Raw genomic sequence first — 25,959 nt, 5'->3', positions numbered from 1 at the left:
AAAGCCTGGGGGTTGAAGGGTGAATAAAAACAGAAGGGTGCCCTTCCCTCACCCATCCAAAGTTGGGGCAACAGTCTCTTTTGGCCGCTTTTGAGGCAAGCTTTCAAAACTAACAGGAGTTCTTTGTGTTCCGGAGGGTGGTGCAGGGCGGAGGAAGTCCCTTGGCGGAGCATGGAAGGCGGCAGGCCGTCCTGGGACTCTCCGGCCTTTGCAGTGGTCCGACCTCTCAATTTGCAGGGAATCTCGGGTGCAAGAGTGAGTGCGAGCCTTGGACCGTGGCTGAGGCCGGCTGCAGAGCGGCAGGGAGCAGGCTGGAGCTCGCCCGGCCTGGATTTTCATCCCTGCGCCCCGGCTCCCCTCCCCCACCCGAGCAGCAGCGCAGGCCCCAGGTGCAGCCATGTTCCTCGCTCCCACCACCCGCGCCTCCATTGACAGTCCTTGCCCGAGAGGGCCGGGCGCCGCGCTCGCCGCGTCCTCGGGCTCTGGGCTTGTCGGCGCGAGGCTTCCTGGGAGTCGTAGTCCAGTGCCCCCGCCGTCGCGTTGGTGGGGACGAATCAGAGACTACAACTCCCGCTGGGCGGTGTTGCGGGTGCGCACGCGCAGCGCGCCTTCGAGGAACAAAAAAAAAAAAAAAAAAAAAAAAAAAAGAGGAGGAGGGTGAGAGAGAAGCTCGGAGAGCAGAGGAAAGGGGCCGCCGATCGCCCCCCCGCTTTCCCGCACGCGCTCTCTAGCCGTGGCTGCCCGCCTGCTGCGGTTACCCCGGCCTATCCCTCGGTCCCCTGTGAGCTGATCTAGGCGCTGAGCGAGGCCCTGCCGGGGCGGCCATGCGGCGGTGACAGGAGCTCGGCCGAGACGCTCGGGCCCCTCGCCCTCTCACCTCCTGCCCGCTCGCCAGCCAGCCTCAGCCCGAGGGTGCTCCGCCGCAGCCGCAGTTCGCGCGCGGCCCACACTCGCTTCCCTTCAGCACCCCCAGCCCCGGCGCTGCCTGGAGGCGGCTGCACTCGGGTGAGTCCCTGTCGCCTCATCTCCGGTCCTCCGCCCCGGTTGCCATCACGAGCACGGTCTTTATTTGAGACTCGCTCCCTCCGGGGCCTGCACTGACAGGGGTCCGGGGACCGTCGGCGGCCGTGTTGGGGGCCACAGGCCCCCCCCCCCAACCCCGGCCCGCCGGCGTTGGGGGTGGGGCAGGAGCAGACGCGGTCGCGGGGGACGACAGTTGCACGCGCGCGCCTGGGTGCGTGGGGGAGGGGCGCGCGCGCCGGCGCGGCGTGGGGGGGCCCCTCACGCGTGAGGCCCGCGCGCGAGCGAGCCTGCGGGCTGCGCATGCCCGGCCGCTGATTGGCCGGCTCCGGCGATGCGGGTGCGCGCGCGGTGCCAGGCCCGAGCCGTGGGGTCGCGCTCGGCCTGGTGTCTCCGGGGCTCGTGCGCCCGGGCAGCAGACGCGCCGGATTGGCCGGCGGGCGGCGGGGGCGGTGCCGCGCTGCCTGGTAACTGCGGGCCGGCGGGCGGGCCCCGGAGCGCCGCCCCTCCTCGCCGCTGCCCCTGCCCGCCCCTACCCGCGCCCAGGTGGAGCCCGGAGTGGGCTTTGTCCCCGGTCCGGCCGGCGCGCCTGCCCCGCGGGGCCTGCTCTTTTGGGGAAATAAACACAATGACCGGAAGGAAAACCTCAGCCTGCAGGCTGTGAAAATAAGCCGTCTGGATTCTGCCAGCACCCGGTCGGGGGTTCGGGGAAGAAGACAAAAAACTGCTCTCTTTCCCCGCTACTTGTGCTTATCCAAGTTTTGCCTTTTAATAGTGAGTTTCTTTTTTGTATTTAATGTTACGGTTTTGCGCTCATTTGCGTCTGAGAATGTTTAGATGTTGGGCCCTGTTGGTGTGGTGCTCACTCCTCGGAATGCGGGGCTCCGGGCAGACTTCTCACCTTCCTGCATTCAACTTTGCTGCAGACAATGGCTTGATGGGCCACTGCATAAAAGTGGTCTCCGGGTGTTCAGGAAACAAAAGGGGAAGTTAGTTTGCAAATGAGAGTGCCGTAGAGTGCCCTGAGGAGGCCGGGTGTTCCCCCCTCACCCCTCCCCGCTAAGCCCTAGGATTTGGGATATCACGATTTTATTTCCTACTACATATTTTTGCTTTGTCCGTTTTCCAGCCACTGTAGTCTACTGCCTTGCACTTTAGCTTCTCCCGCTTCTTGGGATCTTGGCTCACACCTGTAGGCTGGAATAACTTTTTCTTCGCTTGAGGCTGTGGAACTCTTTCTTGCTCACATGCAATTACTTCTTTAAAGCCATATCTTATAACGTTGGGTCAGAATTTGTTGCTTCTTCATACAGTCAACTTGTTTGCCCCTCCTAGGCTGGCGTCTTTATTTTCTCTTGGAGTGGGTTTGGTTATGCTCTGTATACACGTGTCTGACCTAGACACTAGGTATTAAACTCCTGGAGCGGTAAGGATTAAGCCTTTTCCGTCTTTGTCTTTCACCCCCTTCCAGTCTACAGCCGTCAAAGTGCTTTTGTTTATATTAGTAGCGACAGCTAACGCTTGAATAATGTTTACATGCCTGGCATCGCTCTTAAGCACTTAAGGTATGTTTTTCTTATTTAATATTCATAACAACCCCGTTCCTATAGATGAGGAACAAGGCTAGAGAAGCTGGGTAATTACCTCTTGGTTACCCAGCAAGTAAACCTTGAATCCAAGATTTGAACCTAGGCAGTATGACTTAACCCCTAAGCCAGTGGTTCTGAAAACCCGAGCAAGCGTCATCCTCCCCTGGAGGGCTTGTTAAAACACAATAGCTGGGCCCCGCCCCAGACATTCTGATTCTGCAGGTCTGGGGTGGGGCCGGAGAATCTGCGATTCTAACTGGTTCCCAGGTGCTGCTGCTGCTGCTCCCAGGACCGACGCTTTGCGAGCTGTTCACCGCGGTAGGAAGTTAAGTTGTGAGGGAAGTTTATTCTAGATGCTTGCTCTTCATTACTTTAAAATGAGATCTTAAAGAACCAAAAGTAATTCGTACTGCTTACTTGTAGATTGCTTGGAAAACTGAGAGTTAAGAAGTTTTCTTAGCGTTGGTTACAAAATTAAAGTTTAATAGGTCTCCAGTTTAAAAAGGAGCCATGGATTTGAGTACAGAATACAATTAGAAATCTAATCTTGGCTTTTTTCCCCCCTCTCATTCATTTATTAATTTTTTCATGGCACAGGCATTTATCTCTTTCAAGTGACGCCTGTAGCATCCTATCCTCACCAAAGCCTAAAGATAGGACCTGAGTTTGGACCTGAGGTAGGCTGGGCCAGGCCGGGGCAGGCAGAGCTGCTGGAGCTCCGTAACTCCTCCCTCCTGCCAGTTCCATGCACCAATGATTTGGCTAACTTTTAAGAAAATGGCTACAAAGACTTTGTCATTAAAATGTGGGCTTTGGGCTTCTTTTTCTTGGGGCACAAGACTTGGTGAGAATGATTTTTAGTTTTTTTGGTGTAATGGATTTCTTTCTGAGGAAAGTAAGTAATCTCAAATCAGGTAAGAGTGGGATTAGTTTACGGTAATCTATCATTTTAAAAATTTTATTTATTTTTTGGCTGCGTTGGGTCTTCGTTGTGGTGCGCAGCTTCTCATTGCGGTGGCTTCTCTTGTGGGGCACGGGCTCTAGGTGCGTGAGCTTCAGTAGTTGCAGTAGGCGGGCTCAGTAGTTGCGGCGTGCGGGCTCTAGGGCGCGCGTGGTTTCAGTCGTTGTGGCACGCGGGCTTAGTTGTTCTGCGGCATGTGATCCTGGACCAGGGATCGAACCCGTGTCCCCTGCATTGGCAGGTGGATTCTTAACCCCTGCGCTACCAGGGAAGTCTCTCTTCTATCATTTTTTTGATGATCCATAGATCAATGGTGTGTTCCAAAACATAAAATATAAAAGACAAGGTCCCCACTCCAGGTTGTTATTATCTAAAGGAGCAGTAAATAAAACACTTAACCTTTTCTGTTATTACTGGTGTGTAGCTATTTGCATTGCATTCTACCTAATTCAGTTCTACCATTGTTTCTTTCTTCATTGAAAACATGAATTTTAAAAATATTGCAATCCTCTTCATATAACTGCTGTGGTATAATTAACATGAACTTGTCTTAATCACTGGCTTAAACAGATGCTGATAAGTAATTTTTATGTATGTCTAAGGGAAAGCATTTTTTGAAGAGCTGTTTGAGAAGTAGTACCCTTTGAGAATGGTATTTCACTTTTCCCGAAATGCATGAGGTAATCTACCTGAAAGATAAATACCATGAATTTTATTAATAGCAGTTTACCAAAGGTCATTGGTACCATTTTTCTTCAAAAGTTGTCTACATTTATTTGGGTTAAGCTTATTCATTGTTACTAACTGAAAGAAAGTAGGAAATGCAATTAATCAGTTATTCATTACAATTGTAGAGTTGAGTTTCCTTGTAATCAAGGGGCTTAAATGGCAGCATAGCAATATGAAGAATAAAATTTGGTTAAACAAAGTGTAGCTGAGGCTACCTGCCTGGGAGAGTAAAATTAAGGATTAGTATTTTAGAGGATGTATTAAAAATTATGGGAAAATTACGGAAAAAATCATGTGGATACATCAGAAGTGCTGAAGGTATTATCTTTTTTTAAAAAATTATTTATTTATTTATTTATTATTTATGGCTGTGTTGGGTCTTTGTTTCTGTGCGAGGGCTTTCTCTAGTTGCGGCAAGCGGGGGCCACTCTTCATCGCGGTGCGCAGGCCTCTCACTATCGCGGCCTCTCTTGTTGCGGAGCACAGGCTTCAGATGCGCAGGCTCAGTAGTTGTGGCTCACGGACCTAGTTGCTCCGCGGCATGTGGGATCTTCCCAGACCAGGGCTCGAACCCATGTCCCCTGCATTGGCAGGCAGACTCTCAACCACTGCGCCACCAGGGAAGCCCTGAAGGTATTATCTTAATATTCTTCATTTTCCATTCTTACCTCTTTCTTCCTTTATCATTTTCCCTCTTTCTTGTCTTTCCTTTACTGGAATGCTCAACGATGCAGTTTCCCTGTTTTTGTTTTTTGTTTTTTCCTCTTTGTTTCTGCAATCCTTGTGTTCATATCCCATGCCTGTCTCTGGCACTACTCCTTTGCTTTAAACACTTTGATCTAGTGGGAAAGTAAGAAAGTTCCATATAACCAGGGACTGTCAGAGTTGATGGCGGATTGACTCATGTTCCTTGGTTTAACTTGATGAAAAATTATAGAGGATTTTAAAAGAGTTAGTTTATTTAAAAAGTAACTTGAGGGCTTCCCTGGTGGCGCAGTGGTTGAGAATCTGCCTGCTAATGCAGGGGACACGGGTTCGACCCCTGGTCTGGGAGGATCCCACATGCCGCGGAGCAACTAGGCCCGTGAGCCACAACTACTGAGCCTGCGCGTCTGGAGCCTGTGCTCCGCAACAAGAGAGGCCGCGATAGTGAGAGGCCCGCGCACCGCGATGAAGAGTGGCCCCCGCTTGCCGCAACTAGAGGAAGCCCTCGCACAGAAACGAAGACCCAACACAGACAAATAAATAAAAAAAAAAAAAAAAAAAAAAAGTAACTTGAGGCAAAGTGAATTTATAATTGAGAGAGAGGGAGTATGGCTTAGTGGGTATAGACATAGGTTCTTTTTTTTTTTAATATTTATTTATTTGGTTGCGCTGGGTTTTAGTTGCAGTAGGTGGGCCCCTTATTTGTGGCTCACCGGCTCCTTAGTTGCGGCACGCATGTGGGATCTAGTTCCTTGACCAGGGATTGAACCCGGACCCCCTGCATTGGGAGCGTGGAGTCTTATCCACTGCGCCACCAGGGAAGTCCCCTTATAGTGATTTTTAAAAAATTGTGGTAGGGAGTTCCCTGGCAGTCCAGTGGTTAAGACTCCGCGCTTCCACTGCAGGGGCCGCGCACGCCATGTGGCACGGTCAAAAAAAAAAAAAAAGCAAAAAATTGGTAAAATATACATAACATAGAACTTAACACACAGTGTTAAGTGCACAGTTTGTACAGTCACGTTGTTGAGCAGCCATCACACCATCCATCTCCAGGACTTTTTCATCTTCCTAAACTGAAATTGCCCGTTAAAGAGTAATTCCCATTCCCTCTTCCCTCCAGCCCCTGGCACCTGCTGTGAGGCATGTGGGATCTTAGTTCCTTGACCAGGGATGGAACTGGTGCCCCTTACACTGCAAGCGTGGAGTCTTAACCACTGGACCACCAGGGAAGTCCCAAATTTGACTGTTTTAGGTACCTCATATAAGTGGAATTATTTGGACAGTATTTGTCCGTTTGTGATTGGTTTATTTCATTTAGCGTAATGTCCTCAACGGTTCATCCATGTTTTAGGATGTGTCAGAATTTCCATCCTTTTTGATCGTTATAGTGATTTTTAAAGTTTTTGTTTTTATAGTATGGCAAAGGAAGTAATTTTTTTAAAGTACTGTATATGACTATATTATGGTATAATTATAGAAGTGGAGAGTAATGAAGAGTTTGATCCTATTTAGGGTATTTGGTTAAAATCAGCCCTGGTTAGTTAGACTGAGCCTGTGAAGATTTCTGATTGTATAGGTCCCATACTTTGGAAAATTGATGTGTGTTTTGATTCCATTTGCATACACTGTCTCTAGATAGAGACCATAGTATTTTTTTATTATATGTTAATTATTTTCTGATTATGTATTTTTGTTGTGTTGATTGCTTCTGTAAAGCTTTTAGAGTACTTTTTCTTAGGGTATGTTGTAAAACAGTGGGGTAGTCACTTTACCCAACTAGATACTTCATAATTTTTTTCTTTATTTGTAGTCTTACCTATAGGAAAATCAGTTTTCTTTATAATAACAAAATGAGTGTTTGAACTATTGTTCACTATTCATTGTCTATGTTTTAAGCTTTGGAAAAGAAGAGATCCCTTACCACATTTGGAACAGTACTCATTTATCTACGTACCCAACATATTGAAGGCCTTCTGGGTGGGTTAGGTATTGTGTGACGCCCTCAGAACACAACACCCAGAACACAGTCTATTTCTAGGGGAATGCTGGTATGGGCAAATTCTATTGTTTGTTGAGAGCTTCACAATAAAGACTCCTTAGTTCAGTTTGTATATTCAGTCTAGTTTCCTTTTTTTGGTATTTGGCGCAAGGTGACTTTTAAACTTAAATTGTAAAACAATCTTTGAGGAGTAGGTTTGATATAAGCAAATTTTCATGCTTGTTGGATGTATGCTTTAAAAGGTGCACATACTGTATTTCAAAGCAGTGATTTGTTGTTTATCTTAAATTTACACAATGTTGTAGGTCAATTATATCTCAAAAAAAAGCTGGGAAAAAAAATAAATGGTTAAAAAAAAGCAGTGATTTATTTTGACAACTTTCTTATTATTTTTCCTGCCCCATCAGAAAATAGGTTATTTTATTTAGCAGTATTAAAGCAGTTACTTGGGAAATTTTCATTTGTCAGACTTGGATTTGGAGAGTTTATAGGTAGATAAATAGGTATTACATATATGTGTATTTTAAAAATAAGTAATTAAATTAAAAAATTTTTAAATTTATTTTATTTATTTTAATTTTTGGCTGCGTCAGGTCTTTGTTGCTGTGCGCGGGATTTCTCTAATTGCGGTGAGCAGGGGCTACTCTTTGTGGCGGAGCACAGGCTCTAGGCGCGCGGGCTTCAGTAGTTGTGGCGCATGGTCTTGGTAGTTGTGGCTCGCAGGCTCTAGAGCGCAAGCTCAGTAGTTGTGGCGCATGGGCTTAGTTGCTCCGTGGCATGTGGGATCTTCCCAGACCAGGGATTGAGCCCGTGTCCCCTGCGCTGGCAGGTGGATTCTTAACCACTCTGCCACCAGGGAAATCCCTAATTAAATTTAAAGTTAAGTGCTGGGACTTCCCTGGTGGTTCAGTGGCTAAGACTCTGCGCTCCCAATGCAGGGGGCCCGGGTTCAACCCCTGGTCAGGGAATTATTAGATCCCACATGCCGCAACTAAGAGTTTGCATACTGCAACTAAAAATCCCACATGCAGCAACTAAGGATCCCGCATGGATCAACTAAAGGTCCTGCATGCCGCAATGAAGATCCCGCGTGCCTCAACTAAGACCCACGCAGCCAAATAAATAAATAAATATTAAAAAAAAACAAAATTAAATGCTTACTCAATTTATTGAATGCTTGTGTTAAGCACTCTGTCAAGTACTTAATAGCTTCTGATACCAACCTTGTGAGGTAAGTACACATATTATTGTCATTTTCCGGATTAGTATATTTGGGATTAAAGAATCCCACAGTCAACCATATCTAATATTGGAGCTAGGACTTGAATTCAGAATTTGTCATGATTCCAAAGCTGCTATTCATAATAGCTTTGCTCTGTTGCCTGCTTTCTGTAAACAATACGTTAAAAAGATAAAGATGGAACTTTTAGGTCACAGTTACTTGATTTTCATTTCCTCTTCCAATTCATACAAAGTTAGAAAAAGAACAAGTGAGCCAGCTTATCAACTACCAAATGTTTTTTAAATCTGAAGTAAGGACAAAGGGGCACATCTTTGTGTATTGGCAGAGAAAGCTGCTACTTTTAAAAAATCTGCACTGTCAATTTAAAAGTATAACTTAACACATTTGTGAAAAATTTCAAACTAGTGCCAAGAAAAGTTGTGGGTCTTCCTGAATAGTTGATAAGGTGTTTGTTTGTTTGTTTCAAAGACAGTGTTTTGGCTGCTGTGACGCTCAGTATTGAACTTGTGTGATCCACCTTTGGGCAGATTCTCTTTCCATGCCTTCATTTTTAAAATTTTATCCTTCTTCCCTTCACCTGGCTTTTTTAAAAAAGATAAAATTTAGCTATTTTTGTTAGCTATCTCAACAGTATTTTGGAAATGGGGTGGAGAGGGTATAAAGTTTTAAGTATAAAAATAAACACACTTGCAGATCACTTCAAATCTTAACCTTTCAAATGTATTTTGTTTCTTCCCGAGAGATCACTTGGTGTTTACTGATAAAATTACCAGCTTTATTTCAGCAGAAAGAAATAAAAATTTTAGTATCTTAAAATGTAAGCATAGCCTGCTATGAAAACTTAAAAGCCTTGACTTTTAAAAATCAATCTTGATCAAAGGTTTGTTTTAGGGATTTCTGATTTTCTTTCTAAATGGTCTCTTTGGCTCTATTTCTGTTTGCTGAGGTGTATATGTTAAATATATGTTACCATATTAATATAAATTGTGATACTTTGTATTCTTTTATTAAATATTTGTAAAATGGAACCTCTGACGAAACACCAACCTAATTTATTCCCTTTGAAAATACCTATTAAGCCTATAGAGATAAGCTCTTAGAGACGTGTATTAAAATATTCCTCTGTGTTAATAGGCAAGAAATAAGGAAATTCTGGGAGTTACAGGTCCTAGTGTAGTCTCTGGCAGACTGATCTCATCCAAAATGTTCTGTCCACTTCTGGGACATTGCCTGGACAAACTAGAGAATATCTTGAGAATGGTGCCGCTGAGGAATATTTTGGAAATCATGTTACAGGTAAAGCACGGGACAAACTGGGGATGCTTGGTTTGGAGAAGAGAATTACGGAGCACGATGCATTGACAGGGCTCTTTTGTAGAAGAAGCCTCTTTTAGGAGGCAGCAGTGGCAGAGACAGATTTGTTTGTTGTTTTTAATATTTATTTATTTGGTTGCACCGGGGCTTAGTTGCTTCAGGTGGGCTCCTTAGGTGCGACACGTAGGCTTCTTAGTTGTGGCATGCGAACTCTTGGTTTTGGCATGCATGTGGGGTCTATTTCCCTGATGAGGGATCGAACCCAGGCCCTCTGCATTGGGAGCATGGAGTCTTAACCACGGCACCATCAGGGAAGTCCCTTGAATTTTCTTCTTTATCTAAGATTGTAAGTTTTAAGATTGAAATGGAGAAATGTTTCTTGAAAATAACAAAATAATACCACAAAAAAGAAATAAGACATAAGTGGAATAAAAGAAACCAGATCAGTGTTATGGGTCCCCACCCCCCACCTCCCACAGACTGAACAGTCTGACCTGAACCTTAATTTGAAGCAGAAACACGTTGAAAATTTAGAATATTTTAGAAATCAACATAATCAGAAATATTGAGAATCTCAATTTTTTCTTAGAGTGATGATGGCCTGTGTGAAAGTGTTTTAATTTATTTTATTTATCTATTTTTGGCTGCCTTGGGTCTTTGTTGCTGCGCGTGGGCTTTCTCTAGTTGTGGCGAGCCAGGGCTACTCTTCGTTGCAGTGCGTGGGCTTCTCCTTTTGATGGCGTCTCTTGTTGCAGAGCATGGGCTCTAGGTGCGCGGGCTTCAGTAGTTGTGGCATGTGGGCTCAGTAGTTGTGGCTTGGGGGCTCTAGAGTTCAGGCTTTGTAGTTGTGGCGCATGGGCTTAGTTGCTTCGTGGCATGTGGGATCTTCCTGGACCAGGGCTCGAACCTGTGCCCCCCTGCATTGGCAGACGGATTCTTAACAACTGCGCCACCAGGAAGGTCCCTGAAAGTGTTTTAGAGTTCTCTTTGACTCATTGTAAAATCTCTTTTTATTTTTTGCTGTTCAGCATTAACAGCAAGGATCAATAAATTAAAAGCAAAAGTGTGGTCAAATAAAAACACTTACATAGAATTAATTATGGGCTTATTTTGAGGTAGAACGGATCAGTACAGTAAGGACACAGATAAACCTAATCCCTGAAATGGATCTCCAATAAGAAACACAAGAAGATTTTAAAGAATGGCTGGAGTCTGTTTTCAGAGACATAAAAGAAGGCATTGCTTCTATTAAACAGTAGCTGACAGGATAAAAGATAAAAAGATGAAACAGCAACAGGCCAATTAAGTTCAGCTTTTTTTTTTTTTTTTTAGTTCAGCTTTAAACTTAAAGGAGAATTAAAATCAAATCAAGGAAACAGAAAATGAAGTCAAAAAAAAGTTCAGAATTGAAGAATTAAGGAAATTGAAAAAAATGGGGAAGAAAATGGAACGGACTCTGGTAGCTATTGTTTTTGTGTACTGGCACACTTTATCAACCCTTTTCTCCCGATAACAGTGTCATGCTTTGCCTTTTAACTGCTTACCATCCTATTCCACGTGGTTCTGGCTAGAGTGCGAATCACAGTGTATCCCAGGTAATCTTGTTCTGACTAGCCACGTGGGCTTGGGATAGGCTCATGACACAAATCCCCAGAACTTTTGTGCAAAAAATAGCAGGAAGATATGATAGTCCGCTGCCTCTAGGATCACAGTGTAGGTGTGTGGTAAGCATAAAGATGCATGTGGCCACCATTGTCTTAGGAAAGAAACCCATCTGCTCAAGAAGTGAGGCCTGCAAGGAGGGAATAGAGAGAACTCTAATGATATCTCTTGTGTTCCTCGATCTAGCTGTGTATAGAATCAGTGCAGTGTTTAGACTGGATAGTTAAATAAAACAATAAAAATTCCTTTGTTCACTTGTGGTGGTTTGAATTGGGTATTTGTAACCTTGCAGTGTAAGATAGTTCTGGCTAATTCATAAATTGTTCTTGAAAATAGAAGACTATTTTAAGTAAGGTGTGGTTCCCAGAGTTGGTGGGACTAATAAGAATGTTCTAGAATTATAAAACAAAACTTTTGTAAAAATACCAAAAAATTGATAAGATAGGAATTTTGAAGAGCTATTATGAGAAGCTAATATTAAAAGGAAAATGGGGGCATTCCCTGGTGGTCCAGTGGCTAGGACGCTCACTTCCCCTGCAGGGGGCATGGGTTTAACCAGGAACTAAGATCCTGCAAGTCCTGCTGCGCAGGCAAAATTAAAAAAAAAAAAAAAAGGAAAATAGGAACTAATAGTAGAAGTGGGAAACTCTTTTGCCCTAAGGGCATCTGCCAGTTTCACCATATGAACTTGAGTTTTGAAAACCATGTGAGATGAGAGGCTGAAATCAAAGCCCAGAATCTGCACAAAATTCAGGGGACAGATAGACCCTTCCCCTCAATAAGTTGAGACCTCAAATTGGTTAAGGCTGATTAAGAAATAAGCCAGCTTGCATCCCTATTTGTGGACTGGGTTAACATCTCTGGGTGATCCGAGGAACCTGAAGAGGAACCTGAAGCTTCGGATTACGGTGATCCCAGGCAGGTATTGTTCCCAGATACCAGGTCTCATATTTAAAACAGTGTTTTGATGTAAAATGACCAGCATACAGTAAAAGACAATCAGGCATACATGGGAACGAGAACCGTGAGTATGAGCTAGAACTATGAGAAACATCAGAAATACACCTGCAAAGACTTGAGATTTTTGAATTATCATAGACTGTAAAACAACTACCCGTGCTATGTTTAAAGAAATATGTCGAGCTTGAAAATCTTTAGGGAGTATGAAACTCTAAATGTGACATGGCAACAAATAGAAATTGTATAAATGAAAATTATAAACAAAATAAAAAACCTGATGGGTGGTTTTAACAACAGAATAAGTACAAGTGAAGAAGGAATTAGTGAAATGGAAGATAAGTCAGAAGAAAGATAAGTCAGGGAGGAAAAATGAGAAAAATTCAGAAGAGGGTAAGAGATTTAAGGATTAGCATACATTTAGTCTGAGTCTCTGTGTAGGATAGGAGATAGACAATGGGACAGAGACAATACCTGTAGAGATAATAGCTGAGAATTTGCCACTACTGAAAGATGACAATCCTTAGCCCAGTGAATGATAAATGTACTGAATAAGAAGAAATCTACACTACACACACACACACACACACTATACAGAGTGAAACTGTAGAAAACCAGAGACAAAGAAAACATCTTAAAAACAGCAGGGGTGAGGATTTGGGATTACCTTTAAAAGAGATTCTAGATGACTTCTGAATAGCAACAATGGAAGCCAAAATAAAATGAAGCCAAAAGATAATGAAATAACCTCAGTGTGCTGACAGGAAGTATTTGTCAACCCAGATTCTTATCCTAGTTGAAAGTATCTTTCAAGAATAAAGAATTTTTAGCAAACAATAAGTTTGCCATGAGAAAGAAACTGTAAAGGATTAACTTTAGGCAGAAGGAAAATCTGAGATGCAAGAAAAGAATGAGCAAAGAATTTCATAAATACGTATGTGGTTAAATCAAAATGAAAATTAAATTGTTCGAAACAAATAATATTGCAGTAAGAATACAGAATTAAAATACACATACACAAAAGCTGAGTCATTAAGGAGGTATATCCACATAATAATTATCAGAATTCTGACAGTTCATGCAATGTGTAGTCATCATCAGAGGTCAGTTTAGTAATGGGCATAGGACCCTAAGTAGATGAGTCACTCAGGAAGAAATACAGATGATAAAACTATGAGGAGTGTTTCTTTAGTAAGCAAAGAAATTCAGCTGTTTTAGTAATAATAAGGTATTCATAGTGATTAGGTCATAGTTCTCCAATATGTTGGTGAGACTGATGAATTTAGTGTTTTTAAACATTTCTGGTAGCAATGGAAAAATTTTAGCATTATGTATTAAGAGGTATAAAGATTTTCATGCTATATTTCAGTATTTTTAAAATACAGAAATAAAAAGGCAAAAGCCAATTTTATGAAGATGTTGAGAGAAATTGTATGATTCCATTTCAATGGGCTATTATGCAGCTATTTAAATAACTTGTTCTGTAAGAATATGTAACATGACAGGTAGATGATGCTAGTTGATCATTAAGGCAAGGTCACTGTACTCATAGTGGGTTAGGCTCTTTGTAATTTTACTAATTTATTCTGAGAATCTGCGTCCCAGATGTCTTGTGTATGCATTTTAACTTTACTATATCATAAAACTGTACTTCTCCGTTCCTTTTCTGTGTTCTTTTTCTCAGGCAGGCTACATTGGTACTCTGTTCTATGGGGATACTCTTGTAGCAATAATCCTTGGAGATTCGGACTTCCCTGGTGGCGCAGTGGTTAGGAATCTGCCTGCCAGTGTGGGGGACTTGGGTTCGAACCCTGGTCCGGTTGGATCCACATGCCGTGGAGCAACTGGGCCCGTGCACCACAACTACTGAGCCTGCGCTCTGGAACCCGCGTGCCACAACTACTGAAGCCCGCGTGCCTAGAGCCCGTGCTCCGCAACAAGAGAAGCCACTGCAGTGAGAAGGCTGCACACTGCAATGAAGACTAGCCCCCGCTCGCAGTAACTAGAGAAAGCCCGTGTGCAACAATGGAGACCCAACGCAGCCAAATAAATAAATCAATTAAAAAAAGAAAATCCTTGGAGATTGGCAGTGAAGAATGCTCACACAGAGTTGGGATTGGCCTTTGTTTCCTGGCTCATGTTCCTTTAAGTTTCTTTTCCATTGATTAGTTCATTCTTTTGCTATAGCTACTACCGTGGTGGCTCAAGAGGTCATGAGAATTTAAAAGTTTACTCAACATAGTTTAATTTGTGATAATGGAAAAGTTCTATATCTGTGATTCTTCACTGCAAAAGTCACTACGTGTGGCTGCTAAACACTTGAACTGTGGCTAAAACTACTGAGGAACTGAATTTTTAATTAATCTCGATTAATTTAAATTTAAATAACTACCTGTGGTTATTGGCTACCGTATTGGATAGCACATCTCTAGAGGGATACATACCTTCCAGGTGTTTCCTTGACTGCTGATTTTCTGCCTTGGATTATTGCCTCCTTCCTTACAAAGAGAGATCACCATTTCTCCCCACACCACCCCTCCTTTACCGAGACAGCATCAGAGATAAGACAATGGGGAATAAATACATTGTGGTACAAATCCCAGAAGTCATTTTCTTGTCTAACATTGGACTCATCTTTTTTTTTAAAGTTAGTTTCCTGTAGTGTGTGTGTGTGTAATATTTATTCATTTTTATTTTTTTTGGGTGCACTGGATCTTAGTTGCGGCACGCAGGATCTTTGTTGTGGCACGCAGGATCTTTGCTGCAGCATGTGGGGTCTTTTTTTTTTTTTTTTTTTAACTGTGGCATGCGGACTCTTAGTTGCGGCATGCATGCGGGATCTAGTTCCCCGAACAGGGATCGAACCCGGGCTCCCTGCACTGGGACTGCGGAGTCTTACCCACTGGACCGCCAGGGAAGTCCCTGGGCTCACCTTCTGAATTGTCTCAGTTAAGTTTTTCTTCCTTCTCTGTGTTTAAAAAGATTAAAAGGGATCTACCATTTTTATATTTACTGTTTTATGGAGGACATGATCATTTTGGTCATTTTCCTTTTTGTTCCAAAGAACTAACTGTCCCATTTTAGGTACTTTAAATTTTTGTTTCATGGTCACTTTATTTTTATTTTATTTTCTTTTATTTTTTGGCCACGCCGCGTGGCATGCGGGATCTTAGTTCCCCGACCAGGGATTGAACCCGGACCCTGGGCAGTGAAAGCGTGGAGTCCTAACCACTGGATCGCCAGGGAGTTCCCCATGATCTTTCTTTTTTTCTTTTTTAAAAAAAAATGTATTTATTTATTTTTGGCTGTGTTGGGTCTTCGTTTCTGTGCGAGGGCTTTCTCCAGTTGCAGCAAGTGGGGGCCACTCTTCATCGCGGTGCGCGGGCCTCTCACTGTCGCGGCCTCTCCCGTTGCAGAGCACAGGCTCCAGATGCGCAGGCTCAGTAGTTGTGGCTCACGGGCCTAGCCGCTCCGCGGCATGTGGGATCTTCCCGGACCGGGACAGGAACCCGTGTCCCCTGCATCGGCAGGCGGACTCCCAACCACTGAGCCACCAGGGAAGCCCTCTTTCTTTTTCTTTCTTCCTTTTTCTTTCTTTCTTTCTTTTTTTTTCTTTCTTTCTCTCTCTCTTTGTTTTCTTTTCCTTCTTTCTTTTCTTTCTTTCCTTTCTTTCTACCTACCTACCTATCTATCTGTCTATCGCTGCATCTGGTCTCAGTTGTGGCATGTGGGGTTTTCATTGAGGCAGGTGGGATCTTTCGTTGAGGCGCGTGTGGGCTCTCCGTTGTGGCACGCGGGCTCTAGTTGAGGCCCGTGAGTCACTAGTTGTGGCACGCGGGCTTAGTTGCCCCGCATCGCGTGGGATCTTAGTTCTCCAACGAGGGATCGAACCCATGTCCACTGCACTGGAAGACTCATTCTTTACCAGTGGACCACCAGGGAAGTCCCCCCATGGTCTATTTAATTGGGAGACTTCTGAGTTTTGACAGGATAGATATAACAGATCACATCCTGGTGATATTTGTTGTTCATTTCTAGTGACACACACACACACACACCCTGGTGATATTTGTTGTTCATTTCTAGTGACACATGCGTGCACACGCACACACACACACACACACACCCTGTTTAAATTAAATCAGAAAAAGAGTGCACGGTTCCTGCCCTAGTGGCTTATGAGATGCTATCTCCTTCACAAGTCTTTTTTTCTAGGCTCCCTGGATACTTCCATTTTGCTTTTCTACTCTTACTCTTTCTCCCTCACAGGGTGGTTGTAAATATTAAAAAGATGACTAAGAAAACATGATAGGTATATGTGAGTGTTTATTTTTTGTTTATCTTGCTCTTATTTTAAATTGAGTTATTTTGTAGGGTCAGAGGTGAAAGGAACCTTCATGGTAAGTGATTGATTTAGAGTCTCCGTTCATAGAGGAGGAGCCTGAGGGCCGTTGCCCACTGGAGTCCCAGAGCAGGCTGGTGGTCTGGGGAACCCACAACCTGGCTTTCCTGGCTCCTGCTTCTGTGAGGACCAGCCCATCATGCCTCATGCTCTGTAAGCTTGCGTCACCACCCTGACCTCGTGTGTCCTCTGGTGTTCATTGTTAATGCCACTGTGTGATGGCAGTTTCTGGCAAAGGGAACAGGAGAGGATGCAGTCATCGGGTTAAGGGTGCAGGGAATGTTCCATGAACAGTGTTGACTAAGGACTATCCAGGGAAATGACCTCTTGGGGCAGGCAAAGAGCAGTTCAGTGAATTTCTTTTGTAATCCAGATACAGCCATTTCTAGAGAGCAGAAAGCCCCAAACAAAATGCATCCTTCCCCATCAAGCCTGACTGGACTTGGTCACCTCCAGGGTTCTTACCATCAAAATGTACTAAGCTGCTCTTGAAAAGTTCTGGTAATGGAATAGGATTTCTCATCGCCTGTGGCATCCCCACAGGCTGTTGGTATGGTGTCCCTCCCATTTCTTATCACACACTGAATGTGATTGACATCATAGCAGATCTGTGGCAATTGAGGGTGAGAAGTGGAAATAGCAGTAGGCAGAAAGTTGTCCTAGTGTTAATGTTCTGCCTGGGATAGTGGCTATATGACCTTGACAAATCATTGCATTTGTAAAATGAGAGCACATCTTTTTCTCCTGCCAGAGAATTAAAGGAAAAGTGAGATTATTAAGATATATTATGAACTTTCAGAAATAATGATAGTATATTCTAAGTGAAGGTTATTAGGGAAAAATATTACGCCTTGTCCATTTTGACTGAGCCACATTTTACTATAAGTTTACTTAAAACTTATTTATCCAAGAGAAGAGAACAGGACCTAGGCTGTTACGGAAAATAATTTCTATCATCTAACCATTCTCTTGCTTGATACTGCCTTTTCTGTTTTGGGAAACAAAATTCTTTTTGTTAACAGGTATGGAGATGTGTCAATTTTTTATTATAAGATTTTATTTCTTAAGTATGTATACTTCATTAGTTTTTGATGTCCAAATCTAGCCTAGCAGTTAATTCACATGCTAACAGATGGTGGAGCTAGATCACAGTTTTTAATAATAGGGAAATCATCCTCTTTTTTTTAAAAATTGAAATTTAGTTGATTTACAATACTATATTAATTTCAGGTGTACAACATAGTGATTCAATATTTTTATAGCTTGTACTCCATTTAAAGTTATTATAAAATATTGACAATATTCTCCTGCGCTGTACAATATATCCTTGTAGCTTATTTATTTAATATAGTAGTTGGTACCTTATAATCCCTTATCCGTATCTTGCCCCTCCTCCCTTCCCTGATGATCCTCTTTAATAATAGGGAAAAGATTTACATACATTTTTAGCCAAAACAACTTTTCACGCTAGCAGCACAGCATGTTCTCTAATATTGGGCCTTCAGTTAAGGAACACCCAGGTGTCTTTAGTAAATTAACTTATATACACAGATTTATTTTTAGAATTTCTATTTATGCTTCCAGTCATTAATTTTTCAGTCATCCTTTCATATTAGTTTCATTTGATTATTTGGTCTCTTGCTAAAACCTAGAATTAACCAAATTGAAAAGGGGTACTTTTTAATAGGCATCTAATTTGCATGCTATTTATAGAAAGACAGTTCTTTTAGTATTAGAATTTTTAAAACTTTGCTTTAGGTTTTGGCTTCTTAGAATGTCTTTATGGGATGTATTTTCGCCTTTTAATTTTTAAATTTTGATGAAATATATATGACATAAAATTTACCATTTTAACATGTACAGTTCCCCTGGCATTGAGTACATTCACATTGTGGGGTTTTTTTTATTCTATTAAGAAAATTTTTTTATACATCTTTATTGGAGTATAATTGCTTCACAATGCAGTGTTAGTTTCTGTTGTACAACAAAGTGAATCAGCCATATGCATACACATGTCCCCATATCCCCTCCCTCTTGAGCCTCCCTCCCACCCTCCCTGTCCCACCCCTCTAGGTCATCGAAAAGCACCGAGCAGATCTCCCTGTGCTATGCTGCTGCTTCCCACTAGCTAGCTGTTTTACATTTGGTAGTGTATATACGTCAATGCTACTCTCACTTCACCCCAGCTTCCCCCCTACCCCTTGTCCTCAAGTACATTCTCTACGTCTGCGTCTTTATTCCTGCCCTGCCACTAGGTTCATCAGTATCATTTTTTTTAGACTCCATATATATGCGTTAGCGTCCGGTATTTGTTTTTCTCTTTCTGACTTCACTCTGTATGACAGACTCTAGGTCCATCCACCTCACTACAAGTAATTCAATTTCGTTTCTTTTTATATCTGAGTAATGTTCCATTGTATATATATGCCGCATCTTCTTTATCCATTCATCTGTCAGTGGACATTTAGGTTGTTTCCATGTCCTGGCCACCATAAATCGTGCTGCAGTGAACATTGTGGTACATGTCTCTTTTTGACATTCACATTGTTGTGTGACCATCATCACTATCTATCTCCAGAACTTTTTTGTCATCCCAAACTAAAACTCTGTATGCGTTAAATAAAAAATTGTCATTGCTCCCTCCCTCTAGACCCTGGCAACCATCATTCTACTTTCTGTCTCTGTGAATTTGATTATTATAGGTAATCTCATGTGAGTGGATCACACATTTATCCATTTGTGTCTGGATTATCTCACTTAGAATAATATTTGTAAGGTTCATCTACATTGTAGTATGTATCAGAACTTCATTCCTTTTTAAGGCTGAATTACATTCCATTGTATGGATAATATCATATTTTGTTTATTCATCTGACAGTGGACACTTTGGTTTCCACCTTTTGGCTGTTACGAATAATGCTGCTGTGAACATGAGTGTACAAATATCTGTTCAAGTCCCTGCTTTCAGTTCTCTTGAGTATATACCCGGAAGTGGAATTGCTGCATCATGGTAATTCTGTTTAATTTTTTAGAGAACTACCAAACTGTTTTCCACAGTGGATGTACCATTTTACACTCCTAAGAGCAATGCACAGGGGTTCTCATTTCTCCACATCCTTGCCAGCACTTACTATTGAATGGTTTTTGTGTTTGTATTTTCATAGTGCTTGAAATTCAGCTGAGCCTCTTTGCTGATGCAAAAGTATCAGTGTTTTCTAAAGAGAATGTATTATAAAGGAATCTTAGCTCTTACTTGTCCTGCAACGTATTTCCTTCTTAATAAGAAAGGAGGAATTCTCTTCACCCAACCTCAGTCTACTTAACCCACTCTTCAGTAATCAGTGTGCGCATGGGAGAAAGGGGAGGTTGTGTCTGTTTGCTATGTGGGACTGTGATCAACTATCACTGGATTGTGAAGTGCATCACCTCTTCCTCATTGGGAAATTTTTTAACTGGTTCTGGGTGACACCTAAATTTATTTTGGGAGGTGATGCTGACCTAGTTTTATGGAACTAAAACTAGATGGAAAGTTGGGGGATAGATTCTCTATCTTACAGGATAATAGGAGTTTGGGGCAAATATTGATAGATTACTTGGTTTTTAAGTCTTATTTTTTCTCTTAAGCAAGAAAACTGTAAATTAGGCAATTTATGGTGGACCCTCACAGCTCTAAACATATGTTGAGCAAGACACTGAATTTCTACCACTCACTTTCCTAATACCTCTCTTTCCTAGGGATCATGGCCCAAGTAGCAATGTCTACCCTGCCCGTCGAAGATGAGGAGTCTTCGGAGAGCAGGATGGTGGTGACATTCCTTATGTCTGCTCTTGAGTCCATGGTGAGATGGCTTTGCAGTTCTATAAAGTTTTCCATAGTTGGATAAAATTGGGCTTGTGAATGAGATTGAGTTGTTTTTGGAAAACATACACTGTGTCTTTTATTTTTAATAAATACACATTTTTTTTGCTTGAGTGATAGTTATGGATTTAAGCCTTTCAAATTTTATTGCATGTTTCAGAATGTTCTTAACTTATCCGGATGTGTAATTTTTTACATTTAATTTCAATTTTTTACCTCCCAGTATCTTAGGCAATCCCTTGTTTTGCAAGCATTAACTTTGAATTTAAGTGTAATATTTGAAGTTACTCAGAATGAGTTCGTATATTATAGTGTGGTGCTGGTGTCTTATTGTATCTATGTAAAGAACATTACCACAATTTTGGGCCATAAGAGCATATTCACTATTTTACATCTATTCTTTATTTTGTGTGCTATGCTTCACAATTGTCTGAATTCTGTGACCTTCTACCCAATATGTAGTGTGTTAACTCTTTATTTTTAAAAAACTTGTACACATAATTGCAAAATATTAAGTAGTATTCTTTTGCTGTACTTTTATATTACTATCATGGTAGTAATACAGTTTGCTTATTGTGTTTTTCTTAATATGTATTTGAACTCATAGATTTAAGAAACATCAGACTTAAGTATTTTCTGACACAATGAAGTTATATATTCTAAGCAGGAGGATGCTGTGTATTTCCTGTCTTAAGCATTGACTAGTATTATATAGCATTTAACCTCACAGTTCTCAATATGACATAGTTCGTGGAATCTTTTTTGTTTTACCATTAGGGCATTTTTTTTTTTTTTTTTTTTTTATTTATTTATTTTTGGCTGTGTTGGGTCTTCGTTTCTGTGCAAGGGCTTTCTCTAGTTGCGGCAAGCGGGGGCCACTCTTCATCGCGGTGCGCGGGCCTCTCACTATCGCAGCTTCTCTTGTTGCGGAGCACAGGCTCCAAACGTGCAGGCTCAGTAGTTGTGGCTCACTGGCCTAGTTGCTCCGCGGCACGTGGGATCTTCCCAGACCAGGGCTCGAACCCGTGTCCCCTGCATTGGCAGGCAGACTCTCAACCACTGTGCCACCAGGGAAGCCCACCATTAGGGCATTTTTTTTCTTCTTTCTTCTGTATAAGAATTAAAAAAATTATCTCCTTAAAGAAAGAAATTTTAGAATGGTTAGTGGCTATATATACTATTACTTTTTTTTTTTTTTTAAGTATTTATTTATTTGGCTGCACCAAGTCTTAGTTTCATCATGCGGGCTCTTAGTTGCGGCATGTGGGATCTAGTTCCCCGACCAGGGATCGAACCCAGGCCCCCTGCATTGGGATCATGGAGTCTTAACCACTGGACCACCAGGGAAGTCCCTACTATTACTTTCTTTTCTTTTTTTTTCCTACTATTACTTTCTGACTGTCACTTATTTCTCGCTTTTGGTCATAAAGTTAGCCAAAATTTGTGGCTGTAACGTTAAATAATTTAGAGATTAAATCCTATTCTGTTGATATTAAATAATTTTCTTTAATACTACTCTCTATGTAGAATGAAATAGGGTCACATAGGACCCATTCCCTTCCTTAGAATGTCTTTATAGTTTTCTCATATTTGGCAGAAGTAAGAGGATCTCTCTCCTGTTCCCAGTTGTATACTGTGAAGTATAATTTATAGGTGTATAGGTCGGCTTCATCCTTCTTTCTTTGGCCCATAGATTTCTTTGATCTAATCCTTAGACAGTACATGAATCTTGCTTTACTGTTTCCTGAATACTGCCTTTGGAGACAGGGTTGTCCAACTAAGAGTGTGGATAGTGCAGCAAGATTGCACCCTCATTTATCACAAGGTAAGTAAATAATAGTTCCTTACAGGTGAGCAGCCATGGTACATCTCATAGATATGTACCATATAACACATCATAGAAATGTCATATAACAAAATTACAGTACAGCACTGTTCGCTGTGCTGGGAACGATTGTCGGCTCACCTCGGTCACAAGTTCTCTACTGTGGCTTTATTACAGTTCAAAAGATTTCTGATCGTGACAGGAGGTATAAAATTATTTATTTGAGATACTGTTTTTAAGTGATATTATTCAAGTAATTTCCATTTAAGAAATTAGAAGGTGGTAATTGTACAAATCAAAAACAAATGGAGGGGGCTTCCCTGGCGGCACAGTGGTTAAGAATCCGCCTGCCAATGCAGGGGACACGGGTTCGAGCCCTGGTCCGGGAAGATCCCACATGCCGTGGAGCAACTAAGCCCGTGTGCCACAACTACTGAGCCTGCGCTCTAGAGCCCATGAGCCACAACTACTGAAGCCCGCGTGCCTTAGAGCCAGTGCCCCGCAACAAGAGAAGCCACCGCAATGAGAAGCCCATGCACCGCAATGAAGAGTAGCCCCTGCTCACCGCAACTAGAGAAAGCCCGCACACAGCAACCAAGACCCAACGCAGCCAAAAATAAATAAATAAAATAAATAAATTTAAAAAACAAAAAACAAATCGAGGAAGCTGTAGTTTTCAACAAATGATGCTGAGAACATAGGTTCTTTGGGGGAAGAAAGTCTTTATTGTTTGTCAAGTTAAACTCTAGATGAGTAAAAATTTTAAAAAATTGTCATATTAAGATAAACTAAAAAACCAGAAGAAAATATGTATAATTATGTATTTAATTCCATAAACAGCTTTTCTATGCCTAAAATCAGTGAGGCACTGTTATGCATTAATAGGGAAACACTTAACATAGTAGAAAAATAAGCTAAAGTTAGCCTAATTTACAAAAAACTGTCCAAGGTACAATACTCTAATTTATTTTATTTATTTTTATTTTTGGCTGCGTTGGGTCTCTGTTGCTGCACACAGGCTTTCTCTCGTCGTGGCGAGCGGGGGCTACTCTTCGTTGCAGTGCGCGGGCTTCTCATTGCAGTGGCTTCTCTTGTTGCAGAGCATGGGCTCTAGGCACGTGGGCTTCAGTAGTTGTGGCACGCGGGCTCAGTAGTTGTGGCTCACAGGCTCTAGAGCGCAGGCTCAGTAGTTGTGGTGCACGGGCTTAGTTGCTCTGCGGCTTGTGGGATCTTCCCAGACCAGGGCTCGAACCCGTGTCCCCTGCACTGGCAGGTGGATTCTTAACTATTGCACTACCAGGGAAGTCCTAAAGTACCCTTTTTAAATGGTTCTGGGAAAGTTGCACAATAACATTTGCTAGGATATTGTGAGTTAGCTCTTCTAGAAGTGCAGATGGGATTATCAACTGATAGAACCTTCTTAGAAAGCAATTTTTAGTAGGTTTTGAGAACCTTAAAAGTATTTACTTTCAGAGTCAGAGTTTTTTGACTATGTTGTTTTCATGTCTCCGACTCTGTTCTGAGACAGTCACTCAACATACACGTAAATATTTTGTTCCCAGATTAGTATTTCATTGTTATTCTTAGGAGTGATAATTAGAATCAGCAATGTTTTCAATGAGGTTTGCACTAAATGAATTATTGTTTATCCATAAAATGGAATGGTATATACTCTATTAAAAGTTTAAAGAATATTTAATCTCATAGGAATATATTCAGTAAAAGTATACTCTTCTAAATGGGATTCCTGGTGTATACATATGGAGATACTTCTGGAGGTGGGATTATGTGATGGAAGTTGTAGTGTGGCTTCCAGACCCCAACTCCCCCATTCAGGACTGATGGCACTAATCCCCCAGTTTCTGTGAGTGTCAGAGGCTCCCTTGCCCAGGTTCTTTCCCCTTCCTTGGGGAGGCCCATCCCAGCTCCAGAATTTCTGTGGTGCATCTGTGGCAGCTGTTGATTCCCCCTTTGCAGAATCCTGCCTCCTCACAGCACACAGCTGTTGTTATTGGGAGTGCTCGCCAGTAAGCCTGTGTGCAAATCTGAGTCTCTTTCTTGGATATTTGACCTATAACAGATAACAAAGGATTTCTACCTTTTTTCTTATAAATTGTGTGATTTCTTCTGTTTAGAATCAGGGTTGTTGGAACTTCCCTGGTCGTCCAGTGGGTAAGACTCCATGCTCCCAATGGAGGTGGCCTGGGTTCGATCCCTGGTCGGGGAACTAGATCCCGCACGCATGCCACAACTAAGAAGCCCCGCATACCGCAACTAAAAGCCCTCATGCTGCAACTAAAAGATCCTGGATGCTGCAACAAAGATCCTGCGTGCCGCAACTAAGACCCGGTGCAGCCAAAATAAATAAATATCAAAAAATAAAATAAAATAAAATCAGGGTTGTAAACTATCTGTTAGAAAGAGAGGTCCCTTAAAAAAAAATGGGGACTCTGTTGTGTATATGATAACTTAAGGCCAAAACTAGAAACTTCACCTCATCCACATTAGGTATTAAGGCAGGTCAAGTGATAAGATTTTTTATTCATCCAGCAGAAACAGTGCTTTTAAACATCTGTATATAACATAAGATTTGCTATTTGTGTATTTCAGTGTAAAGAACTGGCCAAGTCCAAGGCAGAAGTGGCCTGCATCGCAGTGTATGAAACAGACGTATTTGTTGTTGGAACAGAGAGAGGACGTGCTTTTGTCAACACCAGAAAGGATTTTCAGAAAGATTTCGTAAAATACTGTAAGTATTGTTTTTTTTTTTTTTTTTGTAAGTATTGTATTTTTATCTTCGGTATTTCATAAATGTTAAACCTAAATATTTATGGATAACACATCGTATTTTCTTCTAAAGCTGAATGAGATTTATACCCAGAAAAGACTTTCTGAAGTCCATGGAGACATTTCAGAATGCTCAAAAGTGAATCACTGACATGGTAACATATTAGGGGAAATACTGAAGAGCTTAAGAAAAATGGTAAATGTTTATTGTACTGTGCTCCTTGCTTGACATTACTCTGGATTAGTGAAACATGTTACAAGGTAGAGAAATGTCAAACTGATTAAAATTTCTTATTCAGATAAGCAGGTCTTTCCCTGATAGATGTTTGATGCGTTGGGAAAAAAAAAAAGTTTTTCTCTGTGCATTAAATTTGAGTAAGCATGAAGCAAAGTTAAACAGGTCTTCTTGACTCCCTCAGTGGAATCATCTCATCCTGTCCTCAGTCAGTTCTGTGATCCTCCAGCAGGAGTTCATCCAAGTAGTGTACTTATTTGATACCAGAACAAATGCAGTAGAGAAATTTACTGTAGGGTGTTAATACCTAGGACCTCTCACAGTGTGACAGTTTTCGTATCTGTGTTTAACCTAACACTCTCCATAGGTTTTATGTTAACTCAGTGATACAGCATTTTCTTAAACATGTCTATCAGCATATAATATGTATGTCTTTAAGATCCAAACTTAAATTTCCATTATCCAGTTAGATCCAATTCATGATGCAACAAGCAGATAATGGGTGAATAAAAATAGTTTACTTAATTCATTAATTTCAATTCTCAATTGTATTTTTTTTTTTTTTTTAAAGCACTTTTCTTTTTTATAGCTACTTTATTTATTTATTTTATTTTATTTTTGGCTGTGTTGGGTCTTCGGTTCATGCGAGGGCTTTCTCCAGTTGAGGCAAGT

The 25,959-nt window shown here is 41.7% G+C and overlaps 1 protein-coding gene across 7 annotated transcripts in view; it reads left to right on the top strand.

Annotated features, from left to right (window-relative positions):
• The first annotated feature begins 647 nt into the window (after positions 1-647).
• GTF2I (general transcription factor IIi) overlaps positions 648-25,959 on the top strand; it is a 96,608-nt gene continuing 71,296 nt past the window's right edge. For 3 of the 7 annotated variants that reach the window (XM_036824349.1, XM_036824346.1, XM_036824345.1), the window contains exons 1-3: positions 648-1,005; positions 20,317-20,420; positions 24,876-25,014. In XM_036824349.1, the coding sequence (XP_036680244.1) occupies positions 20,322-20,420; positions 24,876-25,014 (238 nt within the window). In that variant the 5' untranslated portion in view covers positions 648-1,005; positions 20,317-20,321. Of the gene's footprint in view, positions 1,006-1,635; positions 1,795-20,316; positions 20,421-24,875; positions 25,015-25,959 lie in introns of those variants that run through there. The other 4 variants (XM_036824348.1, XM_036824343.1, XM_036824347.1 and 1 more) reach the window with 2 other exon arrangements.

Source organism: Balaenoptera musculus, chromosome 15, assembly GCF_009873245.2.
Source record: "Balaenoptera musculus isolate JJ_BM4_2016_0621 chromosome 15, mBalMus1.pri.v3, whole genome shotgun sequence".
Lineage (NCBI taxonomy): Eukaryota > Metazoa > Chordata > Mammalia > Artiodactyla > Balaenopteridae > Balaenoptera > Balaenoptera musculus.
Note: the sequence above shows the minus strand (reverse complement) of the source record. Positions and strands in the feature narration are given on the sequence as shown.